The sequence below is a fragment of the Podarcis melisellensis genome (genome assembly GCF_964234715.1).
Source record: "Podarcis melisellensis genome assembly, chromosome: 12".
Classification (NCBI taxonomy): Eukaryota; Metazoa; Chordata; class Lepidosauria; order Squamata; family Lacertidae; genus Podarcis; species Podarcis melisellensis.
Window position 1 is genome coordinate 22,872,671 of NC_138544.1, and position 12,657 is coordinate 22,885,327.

At 40.1% G+C, this 12,657-nt stretch overlaps 1 protein-coding gene and 1 long non-coding RNA gene across 5 annotated transcripts in view; one reads left to right on the forward strand and one right to left on the reverse strand.

Moving 5' to 3' along the window:
* Positions 1–4,512, forward strand: part of RFTN1 (raftlin, lipid raft linker 1) — a 98,746-nt gene extending 94,234 nt beyond the window's left edge. For all 4 annotated transcript variants that reach the window (XM_081883273.1, XM_081883272.1, XM_081883275.1 and 1 more), the window contains exons 9-10: positions 962–1,043; positions 2,849–4,512. In XM_081883273.1, the coding sequence (XP_081739399.1) occupies positions 962–1,043; positions 2,849–3,310 (544 nt within the window). In that variant the 3' untranslated portion in view covers positions 3,311–4,512. The remainder of the gene's footprint in view (positions 1–961; positions 1,044–2,848) is intronic.
* On the reverse strand, positions 3,808–11,381 carry LOC309353898. The gene is made up of 2 exons (XR_014162128.1): positions 9,802–11,381; positions 3,808–8,206 (listed from the first exon to the last, which is right to left on the reverse strand). It is a non-coding gene; the product is annotated as an uncharacterized lncRNA (long non-coding RNA).
* Between the last annotated feature and the right edge of the window lie 1,276 nt (positions 11,382–12,657).

The following is a 12,657-nucleotide window of genomic DNA, read 5'->3' on the forward strand; positions in this document are numbered from 1 at the left end:
GATGTTACCTGTACTTTATGCACATGACAAAGTAGACTCTAGTCCCTGAATGTTCAATAGTCTTTAAGGTGTCACGGGGCACTTCTTTTCTCATTAGTGCTTGATACAAGAGCACAGCTATCCATCTAGAATTCATTTAGGCTGTTCCCTCTTGGTACAGATTCACACAGATCCTGGTTTGTTCATGAATCATGCATTCCAGCTGCAAGCTATCCCATGTCTTGGCAAGGCCCATTGAATTTGCTTTGTCCGACAATAATAAAAATACACATTGGGCCATATATAAATAAAGACTCTATCTCCTATAGCTCTCCTTCATGCAGTAAATCACCTTGCGGTGGGAACAGATTTTCTTTTGTCAAATCCACCAATGTAAATATGCAGAAATAGCACATGAAACAGCCTTTCCTTGGCTGTCATCTTGGCTTGTGTTTCTTCACCTCCTTCCTTGGCCCACAAGGTCTCTTGGATCTGCTCATGGAGCCTTTAAGCTCAGTTGAATTAAGGGTCAATCTGTGTATTTAGTTTTATTTTGAGTTTTGTTGCACAGTTATGTAATATGTTAATCAGCAGTTTAAGAGGCCTTGTAGTTTCTTTGCTAGGATCCATTACAGTTCAAAGACATCCCTCATGTGGACTGACTTTTCTGGAATGACTCATTTATTAAGGGCTTGTACCTCAACTCCAGAACATTTTGGCAGACAAAGTGTATACTGTACCACTGTCGGAATGTATCACAACGCAATAGACATGAGTGAAAAAGAGGCTTCTGGAGAGCTGAATGTTTTAAGTGCCAATCCTGGCGTTTTACTCTGGCAAAGGACACCGTGTTCGGGATCTTGTTAAACACTGATTTTAATGGATGGTTATGAGATGTTCGTTGAATTTTAAAGGACGCTCCGGATAAATGGAAGTCATTTGTAGGATTGTGTTTTTATATATATATATATATTTAATATAGGGATGGGAATTTGGCTACTAAGCAGATCGTCTTTCTTCAGAGACCCCTCCTGCCCCAGAAAACCAAGAAGAAACAGTCTAAGGTATATGGCCTTGAATTGCTCTGTGTGTTTGCTTTGGCAAAGCTGTCATAGTCTAATTGATTTTCCACATCAGTAGAAACAGCTTGTTTAACACTGCTGTGGTTTAAAAGATTTGCGGAACACTTTTGAACTATGTCTTGAGTTGTTAAACTAAAGAAAAAATAAGTGAGAGGTCCCATCCTCCTTTCTCCCATTACAGCAAGAGAGCTGGATTCTGTGTGGTATATGAGATTCTCCACCCCCACCTGGATTCAGCTTTAGATTTTCCACATAACTCTTGAATTTCCACATAACTCTTGAGTAGCTCAACTGCTGTCCACTCACACTTTAGAATATATACTTAGGTGTAGTGTAGGACTACAAGCTAACAAACTTTTCCATTTGTGACTTTTAACCTTCAAAAAAGAACCAAAGCACACCGGGTGGACTTAGCATCCAGCTATGCATAGTGCTGTTGTGTCGTTCTGTTCATTCTGGGCTCAGTAATGTTATTTTCTAATTATTAAATGTGCGTGGTTTAACTCTATCTTAAAAACAATCTTTTTTAAAAGTGACTTATATAGATAGGGAGGTTATATATAGTTGGGCAGCTGCATGCACACACGGGTATCTTTCTGTAGCTTGAAGGTATTTTGGAGATAAACAGAAGGAAGCAATCTTGATGAAATTATAACAGTGCAATGGAAATATATAATCTGTGTGCTGGTTTAAGTCTGTGTCAGCATTTCTGTGTGATGAAATGAGAGATTATGAGATTGGGAATGAGGTGGACAGGCTGGCATGATGTTGGCCCAGGTTAGTTATCATAGCAATAAGCAGAATTCTTAGCATACTTTCAGACATACTTTTCCATCTGTTTTTTTCTGTGTTTGGGTTTTAAAAACAAAACAAAATGAAAGCACATTTCCTATAGATGTGAAAACCCCCACCCCACCCCCTTCACACGCACATGGGTGAGCTGATCCACCCATGTGGATAAATTAATGCCTTTTGCCAGCTATGGTAGAAGAGTGAAATAATAATAGCAATAGTGAAATAACCGTGTACCTACCATCTCCAGTAGCCAGATGTGACATGCTCATGAGATACGTTAAGACAAGAGCACACTACGTCAGGGTACTTACTTGAGAGAACTTCAGATTAAAATGGTTTCAAAGAGGGCTTGCATGCTGGTTTTTGAAAATAGTTTACATACCAAACTTTTCAAACACTTGTTTGCATAAGTGGCCAGGTTTCCTCTTACAAGCATATTTTTCCAAAAGCAATGCTGTCTTAATCAACATGGCTGTGTGTGTGCCTTACCTGGGCTTGCTTTCAAAACAATAATAAAAATGTAACATCATACCTTGCACCTGTCTGAGTTTGGAGGGCAGGATGCAGGAGGACAATACCTTGTGCTGCAACTGTTCATTCCTTTACCGTGGGCAAGATGCACAAAACCGGGTGCGTAACAGCTCCCCATTGCCATATATAAAGGAAACATCCTACATATGCTGTCTGCGAACTTTCACTAGTTCATAGAAGAGATTGGGGAGGTTAACACATTTTCAAAATGCAGATCAAAATGTGCCGTTTAAGAAGATTGCTGTTTTCTAAGAGAAGCTTAGCATGTACCTACAGGAGAGCTAACAAGCCAAGCTATTTCACTTTCCTAAAAAGTGCTCCTGTTTAAAAATAGAAATCCACAACCTGTCTCGTCTCATCACACTTATTAAATTAACATTCAGCATTGAATTTAAATAGATTTCTGCTGGTGCCTCTCTCTCTTTTTTTAACATAACCTTTATCACTATATCTGTTTGCAGTTTCATTGGAGGTTCTCCAAAGAAGACAGACACCAGAAGCAAGCCAAGAAATCTCTGAAGGCAAAACTAAGTGCCAAAGAGCGGCACCAGACAGGAGAAATGCAAGAGTTAGAAGTTACGGAAAATGCAAGAAATTCAGAAACACAGTTCTGCACAACTGAAAGTGGCTTGCAGTTCCCAGTAATCTCAGATCAACAGCTGGCTGCTGTTGAAGACGGAGGAACCGAAACTCTTGGGCATGGAGACGGGCCTCTCTACAACAATGAAGTGTTTGCAGAAAAGTGGAATGCAGGTCATAATGCTGAACAGGATGGAGGAGGCTTGTGTTTGGAGCAGACAGGCATGCATGAAAACTGTGAGGGCCAAATATTTCAAGACCATTGCACTGCAACTGACACTGATTGGAGCTGTGGGGCAGAAGCAACAGAAACCAGTTTTGATGCCGGGTGTCAGTTCGACTGAGAGAGGCAATTATTTGCCAAAGTAAGAAACTCACTTGATTTCACATTGCTGGTTTTCTACAGGTACACAGTGGAAATGTTAGTCCTATTGCATTTTCCACTTGGCAATGTATGCAAGCCTATTCAGGCTTTTTCTGCCACCCAGGGAAACCCATGGATATTGGAAACTGTGTTGAGCTGCTTTTTCAACCAAACAGAAACTGTCCTGTGCTTTATATGTTCATATTTTTAAACAAAGTATAATTGGTGTGCACCATATTTTTATTCAGTTTTGTGAAATGGGAGTTCAGGATATAAGAAGCTTTAAAGAAGTGGCTATAAATTGCATTTGTCTTAAACACATTTATTAGTATGCCTTTGGAACTACTAATCTCTTGCAAAAAAAAAAAAAATCTAAAGCAATAAAGTGTTTTTGTCTGGGAAACCACTAGTGGCAGAGAGAGAAAGGGAACACAATGATTTTCTATATGCTTAAGAATCTCATTCATACTCAGTGTATCCGATTACCATTTAATCAAGATTATGTTCCAGATTTTTAGGTTGCTAATCAACTTGTCACATAAAACAGATCATAAAACAAAATGCATGTAAAAGACAACCTGGTTAACTTGTGTATATTTCATAAAACGGAGGACCCGGGGCATTTATCACCTACTTGTATTGGAAGCAGGTGAGTCTTTACTGAGAATTTTCCTCAAGGAAATAATCTGCTAGCAAACATAGAAGCCACTATGGTCTTGAAATGCACAAACTAATACACCATTTTCTCAGCTGACAACTAGGGTTGGGGAAGGCATTTATTTGGTCCACTTTTCACAGCAGACGGGCCTAATAAAACAGTCCCAAATTTACTTGCAGATTGGAATGCAACTCAGCCTGATTTTCTGTTTCTCCAGATTTTGTGATGCAGTTTTAGTCTGCAAAAGGTGCACACAGAAACACACGTTTTGGAAATTAATATATTGCATAGTGAATGGCCTATTTCACGTAGTAAAGTGCATATGGTCTAAATGCAGACTTCCCATGTATTGTTTAAAAAAATCTGCATAAAACCTATTGAGCATCAGTGAGACTGAAACAGGTTGGGATTTGCTGTTCAGCCCATCCCTACTGATAGTACATGATGTAAAATCACTGATTTTTCTCATATTTTTCAGGCATATTAATCTTTACAATAAAACTTGTGTTATTGGAATTTTTAAATGCTCTCGAATATATATTAATTCTCAGTCACCTTTTATGTATACATTGTAGTTGCATTACCTAGCAACCCACCTGGGTTCACATTTGGGCAATGTTTAGAATCTGTAAAGTGTTTTGAAAATGCCTTCTGTCCTTTCACAAATTCAAACTCAAGTCTATAAACAATACAGCTGCTTTTCTTTACCAGCTGATTTATGTTTGATAGTTCCCATTAGTTTCTTTGTAAAGTATTTTGACTCAATAAAACATGGTCTCTAGGTACACATCATGCATACTTAAGCTATTTTTTAAACTGTCAGCTTCATCTGCAAGAAACTGCAATTTGCAGAACACTTTAAAACAAAGCTGTACCACTTCAAATGGCTGCATAAAAGATAATGGAAGGATAGTTTAAATCATTTCATTCCCCACACACAAGGCAATTTAATCCCTCCCCCAAGTAATTGAAGAATGTTTACTTTGGCTTCAGCAACTTAGCCGAATATTAGAAAAACAGGACTGTAAATAACTTTAATTACTCTTGGAATTCTAGATAGGGGTATCTCACCCTGAAGCAACCATGAAATATCCGTGCCCCAATCTTACATTTAATTGCTGCTTAAATACAAATAACTTTGTGTCTACTTTTTTATAAGCCTGTGCCATAATCTGTAAATATATATACCAGTGACACTACAAAATTAGATACACTTAAAAGCTGTGAATCTTTTAATTCCTGCAGTAGTTTACTGTTCTTCATGATCCCTGTATAGAAGCACAGAGCCTTTGTCAAGACCCTTCTAGAATGCTAGTCTACAGATTTTGGTGGAAGGGTAGGTACCCTTGAGTCCCGTGAACACATCCTAAGGTGCATAGCCCCTTCTTTGACCAACACAGTAGCAACATCAAGGCCAACTTCCTCTTGCTAGTTCTTCATCTAAACAAGCTAGATCTACCCTGTTCAAAATCCCACCCCCATCCCATTTACCTTTCTTTTGCTTCTTCTAGTTCTTTCATTTTGCATTTTTTGTTTGCTCACAGTGGTTCTCGTGGTTGCCGCTGGGTGCCTGTAGCACAACCCCAAGAGACGTGACTGTTGTGTCTTTGGTTTAGGAGAGGAACATAAGCCTAAGAGCTGTGTTAACCCTCAAGTACTTACCAGTGCTTTGGGCTGCAAACCCTTGCTAGCTCCAAATGGAGAGCATATCCCTATCAGCTCCTGTGGTCCATTAGTTGGATTATTGTAGCCTCAGCAATGCCATTGTCATTTGTATCTACTGACTTTGGTCCCACTCATTCTTATTATTTACTCTTTCCTACAACTACTTTCTAGTCACTCTTTTTTCCTGCTGTTCTACATCCTCATCTGCCATGGAGATATTCAGCGCTGTGTTAAAACATTTTGGCAAAATGGCCATCTCCCTATAAACACACCCAGAATTCAAAATCTATTTATTATTGGCTAATTATTTAAGGCACCCATAGAACATTTAATCGAGTTTATAGATGCCTTTAAAAAAAGTACAGGAAGGATGTTTAACTTTCTCTATTAAAGGTCCATTTTAGAATTGTAGTAACACAGGCTACGGTTCTGTCTACAAACACTCTCCAGAATATCTCTACCTTACTATGTGGCTCTCAGTCTGCTAAGTTATCAGGATCTCAGAGGGAGGCTGTGAACAAAAGAAACAGGTAAAAACACAGATGTATTCTTTTACTTCCAACTGTTGAAAAGTCATATAACGAATCATAGAACTGTAGAGTTGGAAGGACCATGAGGCTCATCTAGTTCAACTCCCTAAAATGCAGGAATCTTTCACCAACATGGGGATCAAACCCATGATCCTGAGATTAAGAGTCTCTTGTTCTACAAACAGATGGATCCAAAATATGAGTTTGTCTATTGTGAATGATGGCCAAGCTTATTCTTAAAGGTAAAGGGACCCATGACAGTTAAGTCCAGTTGCGAATGACTCTGGGTTTGCAATGCTCATCTCGCGAGCAGCCAGCGTTTGTCAGCTCTGCAGACAGTTTTTCTGGGTCATGTGGCCAGCATGACTAAGCCGCTTCTGGCAAACCTGAGCAGTGCACGGAAACGCTGTTTACCTTCCCGCCAGAGCGGGATTTATCTACTTGCACTTTGACGTGCTTTTGAACTGCTAGGTTGGCAGGAGCAGAAACCGAGCAACAGGAGCTCACCCCGTCGTGGGGATTCAAACCGCCAACCTTCTGATCAGCAAGTCCTAGGCTCTGTGGTTTAACCCACAGTGCCACCTGTGTCCCAAGCTTATTCTTACTGCATCCTAAAAATCTGCAGCCTACACTCACCATTCCAGAAGACCTCCCAGTCCTGAGGGGCACAGGGAGCTACAGTGGGGAGAGGGCAGGAATGCTCTATTGACCAAAATTAGTTACACATGCTACTGTGGATACAATCCCCGATAAAGTAACCAGTGCAAAGGTGTGTAGATAACACCAACCATTGCCTGCCTTCTCATGGGCGTTTTGAAAATTATATTTCCCTTTTAATCTTGATTAATTTAACTAGATAGAAACACTTTCTTTTTTAAAAAAGCATTTTGTCCCCTCCAAATTATTCAGTCTACTCAAGACACACCAAAGCAGCCATCCTACTTCAAAGGCTACTGACATTTTCTGTCCCACGATCACTGCACTGGGACGTGTTTCCTGAACCACACCTCATTTTTTAACTGGCAAGGTATAAATTAATTCTTGAATATTAACCATGGCAGTTGCAATAACAACTGATTGAATCAGACTGTCAGAAGTCTGTTTTCTTGAAGAACAGTAATAGGCCAAATGTCTGTTTTAATATGATAGATGTAAATAGAGTGAGAAACACATCTATAGTAACACAGCGACAAATAAGTTGCATTTTACACTCACTGGAAGAGGACAACCAGCTGTCCTGGTTTAAAAACAAAAGTACTATTAAAAATGACCATCTGAAACTCTTAAATCCTACAAGAAATAATTGCAAATAACACTGAAAATGATGCGCTTAAAGTCTTTCGTTGTGAAGCAGTGGGGTCACAATATTGTATATACGTATGTATGTATGTGTACACACACACACCTACTGTCTAGATGGAAATTATTGCACAGGTGCAGATGTGTGCCTGAATTTATGAAACTGATACATCACACAGAAAAGGGCAAGACAAGAAATGATGCAGACAGGACACAGAGCCAATATCATATCCTTAATTTTTATGAAGGCAGCCTGTGCTGGTAGCATCAGAGCCAGTGATATTTATGTGACTGTTGTTTCTTCTTAAGTAGGAACTATGAATGAAGACAATTATACTGAGACTGATATGTTAGATTCCCACAATTGCCTGTGGGAGCGTGCAGCTCTGTTAAGAGAGCTCATGCTCCAGCCAATAGCATAATGATGCCGTTTGTATGAATCAGTATGCCTCTGCGACTGCTGCATATGCTGCCAGCATGATGTTCACAATCACATGTCTCGGTCTTTGACCCACCACAACCAAGCAAACTAGAGTAGCTGCCCTCCCAGCTCCCCCATATGATGAAAACAGTTCATACAAATGGTACCTGCTCCATGCAGACCTGCCTAAGATGGTGTGCCTGTACTAATTGTGTCTCTCGAGTGGTGTAGAGAATCCACAGTGAGGTGCTCATGTAAGTTTCCTTAATTTCACATAATGTTGCTGTAATTGCCAAGATACTGCTAGTGAAAATGGAAAAAAGTTCAACTTAGTAATTATATTATCTTTTGCTTCAGCTACCTGTATCTCTCCATTCATGGTGGATGTTGCCTTAGGTCAGCAGCTGCTATAATTGTCAAAGAGTCCTCATTGTACAGAAAATGGAAGCTATGTGTGCAGCTGTTCTTAAGTACCTTAAATAAAAGAAATCTAGGTGGGACTTTTTAAGCCCAGTTCAGCTCCTTATTTATGAGGCCAGGGAGAAGTGCAGTCCCCATTGCTCCTCTGTCCATTTCCTGGCTTTGATGCTTCTATCCTGGGCTGTTTGAACTACAATTCCCCATTGCATCTCCAAAAGGGATATGTAGTTTAATTACAGTTCACCAGCCTAGCTCTTAAACTATGCTTTGCTCTTGATTGGCAAGCCGACATTAAACCACAATGCAGGTACGACAGGTGGTTCAAGCTAACCAGGACTGAAGCGCTAAAAGCAGCACATGAAGGGAGGTGGAAAGAGGATGGGGATAGCTGAAAAGGTCCCACTACTGATGGCGTTTGTGCTATGTTCCTGAGTACAGGCTCCATTCCTTTATGCCCTTAGGGATATAGGAAGTTGCCTTATATCGAGTTAGAACTGGCATGCTATTATCTACCCAAAAGGAGTAGAGCTCAGAGAGCGAGATTCCAATTTTCTTAATCCTAGCTGAGGTCTGAGTCTTTAACCTCCGCGATGCAACTTATGTTCTCGACCAGCGAGCAATGGATTCCTTATCTCCCATCTGCTCCTACTTGTAAAATGCACGGCTTCTGCATTCCAAGGTAAAAATAAGGAATGTCTTGGGAGAAACATTAAGATTTTGCAAGAACCACTCAGCCTGCTATCAGCAGATAGGCATGCACTGTCCGCCCAAATTTCCCAGCTGCAAAAGTAGGGTGAAGTCTTAAAGAGAGTTGAGGGAGAAGCAGAACGAGGGTGTGCGCAAGCACACAGCACCACCAGATGCTGCCCTTTAAAACAGCTCTTATGCTAAACAGGCCACATTAGTTTTCAGGAGCTTAAAATGGATTTTGGGGGTTCAATGAAGGCTGCTTCACAGTAGCAGGGCACAATCACTCCATTCCCAAGTCAGTGTTTGCCATCAAAGTGGAAAATACTGCTCTTGCTTTTGAACTATCAATGCATTTTGCTATTACGTAGATGAAGCTCATGTTTGGTAAACCCAGTTCAAGTCATGTCAGGGTGACTGTTGCTCTCCCGCACATGATATGCTTTTACTTGCATCAGATTCTCCTGTAGGATAAATGAGCAGTCACGGTACTAGTTTGTATGAATAATCTTGCATCTTTTCCAATCAAGGAAGTTTCACATCAAATGAATTATATAGCAACCTGCAGTTGTTTAAAAAATGCTTACCCTATTAGACCATTAAGAAGCATAAGAAATCCCTAGAGATTCATAAGTAAAGCATCAATGGAAAATATCTAGTTTAGTGAGGAGCCCAGAGAACACAAGTCAGTGCTGCAATTGCATGGGGATCTTTCGGAGAAAATATTCCAGATGAAATAGGGTTGTTAACACCTTATTTGAAATGCTTGTGTTGTTTAAGTTTATACTTACTATACCAGGTTTGAAATTTGCAAGAGAAGACACCCTTTCTGCAATTAATAGTCTTTGAATCCTGCGCTTGTTCCTAGGGTCATCTTGCCGACACATTTTAGAGACTCCTAGGTGTGTGTGACATCCTCAATTAAAGCGACAAGCCATTATTCCTGTAGTAATCAGTCCATATAAGGACTGACAGAAGTAGGGGCATGATGGAGGAGGGGAGAAATCGGCCGTAAAAAGCGTGGCGTCTTTTGGATATGTATTCATTGACATTTTGGAAGGAAGCAGGGCTGTGTAGGAACCCACTGCTTCACCACTGCTTCTACTGTAGCCCAAATGGGTCAGCCATCATGTTCCACCTTTCTTTCAGCTGTTTAAAATCACAGGTAAAAGAGTTGTATTAAGAGGTGGCTACAGAACATTGGTTTATAGTTCCACTTTAGGCTTGACACTGCTACTGTCATAGATAATCTCCTTTCTCAGGAAGATTAATTCCCTCCGGCTCAGAGAATTTAAAAAGATCGGAATTGGCATTTCAAAGAAAAAGGCATCCTCAATATTTATACGAGTTGACAAGAGCTCCACTCCCTGCATGCTCTTGCACGGAGCCAAGCAATTTCCTCCTCTCTCCCCTTTTCAAATAGGGGTACTGACATGTCACACTGGCTCATTGGAAATCAAGGAGAGCTAATGCTATCAGAATAAATTCTCTTTCCACAGCCTAGCAGTGGAGAGCAAGTACTGCCATTTAAATCTGCCAGCAGCTAAGGAACGGTGCAATGGATAAGTAAAAAAAAGGGGGGGCAGGGAGGTGGGAACTGAAAATTTATTTCAGAATTCCATCTTTCATATTGCAATGTGCTTTTTAGATCCAAAGGAGGTAGGAACTTCTGGAACATGGAGGTCATGAGTTTGACCAATGTTTTTAAACTGGTTCTTGCTGGGTGGTTTGAGCAGACTTTTTTCAACAACACCTTCAAGTTTGATTTTTTAAAAAATGTTCTTAAATTGCATGCTATAAATTAGTCATCAGCACCATTTGGCATACAAAGAGCCTGTTACTAGAATCTAACCCAACTTGAAGTGCCTGGAATAATTGCCATCAGCCCCATTAAGTTTCCATTCTGACTGGTGAACTCTAGAGAATTGAAACAACCACAATGCTCAAAAGAATTTGGCACAATGTAAGGCCTCCTTCCCATGAGTTCCTGCAAGTTGATCAGACTGGTCAACATTAAAGAATGGGACACGCCTGTGATATTAAGCAAAGCGTCCAGACAAGGCTTGCATGCAGCTAATGTGTAGATTCCTTTTTTGTTTGGGGCAGAAGGTTCTGATCAGACATCCATTGCTACAGAACAATTCCTTGGCTGTGTTCGCAGTGCTGGACATGTTACACAAAACATGTCCAGAAGATGTCTCAATTGTGCTTGCACCCACCCTGTTTTAAAATTAGTTATTATGAAACCATATTGACAACTAAACAGTAACAAAAATTCAATAATATAGCCAACTAAAGGCAGGGTATACAAAAGCTAAACATATTAAACAATAACCATCTAAAATAATGACAGCCATATTTATTTAGGTGACACAGGGAGAGAGATATCTGTAAACCTGAAACTAAGCTATATTAAATAAAAACCCACCATAATGAATGGAAATTATCAGGATCTTCCTGTTCCTTAGAGACCCGTAACTTGGGTGTCATTTTCCCCCAGCAATAACTAAATTCCAGAGAAGTTTATACCATAAAGATATACAGTAGTCAGATTTCTTAACGATTTAATACTTTAGCAGCTGCCACAATCCATGCCAAAAGTCCACTTCTCCCTTTCTGAAGTCATCATTTATAGAAGGCTTATGTGGGACTATCTGTGATAATCATACTGTGTGAATTGTTCTGACCAGTTGGCATCTCATTCATTTCACCTACAATAAGTATATTAGTCATTCCAAATGACTTGAAGAAACACAAGTGATTAACAGGAGTAACATAAGGAAGAAAATCAGGACACAGCAGATGGACTTTTAAAAATATTAAAATCTGACATTACAAACAAATGTAAGTTTAGTAGTCTCCGCTCACAGAATCTCAAACTAAATGGGATAAATAATCAGTTTTCAAACTAAATGGGATAAATAATCAGTTTCCAGCACTTAACAAGAACTAGCTACACCAAGAAAGACCTCTAACATTTTGTAACCGAATGTGTAAAAAATAAGACCACCCAACAAATTAGACCAAAGGTCCATCAAATCCAGTTCCCCCCACTGGCCAAGCAAAAGCCTCAGTAAAGTCCAGAGGTAGGTATATAATGGTATACAATGACATATGACTCTCCAAATCTGGAAGTTATTATGACTAATAACCATAGATAGATCATCTGTAAATTTTCTGAATACCCTTTTGAAGTCATTTAAGCTAGTGGCTATGAAACCTTGTGACAGGGAGTTCCATAAGAGAATAAGCCTCTAGGCATTCAATCTAAATATATGAAGCGCAAATGGGCACTAGTGAGCCTACCTCCTTTGTTGAGGCGGAACACACCAGGCAAACTCACTAGTCAAATGACCAGGGCTGCTCTTTTAGTGTAATGCAAGAGTAAGGTAGGCCACTTCGAACTCATGCTGATAATGTGTTGGCTGGGGAGAGTTCCTGGCACGGTGGTTGTGAAGGGGCAACTGAATGCCGGATGGGCTACAGGAGGCCGTCAAAGCAGCAAAAGCCAACGAACAGAGAGATTGTAACTCTGTTTTAAAAAGTCCCCTTTCCACCAAAGCTGAACAGCAGGCAACAGGAAGAAGTTCCCTTCCATTTCATGGAAAGGTAGTATGCTGACATACAGAATTCTACACAGAGGAAAC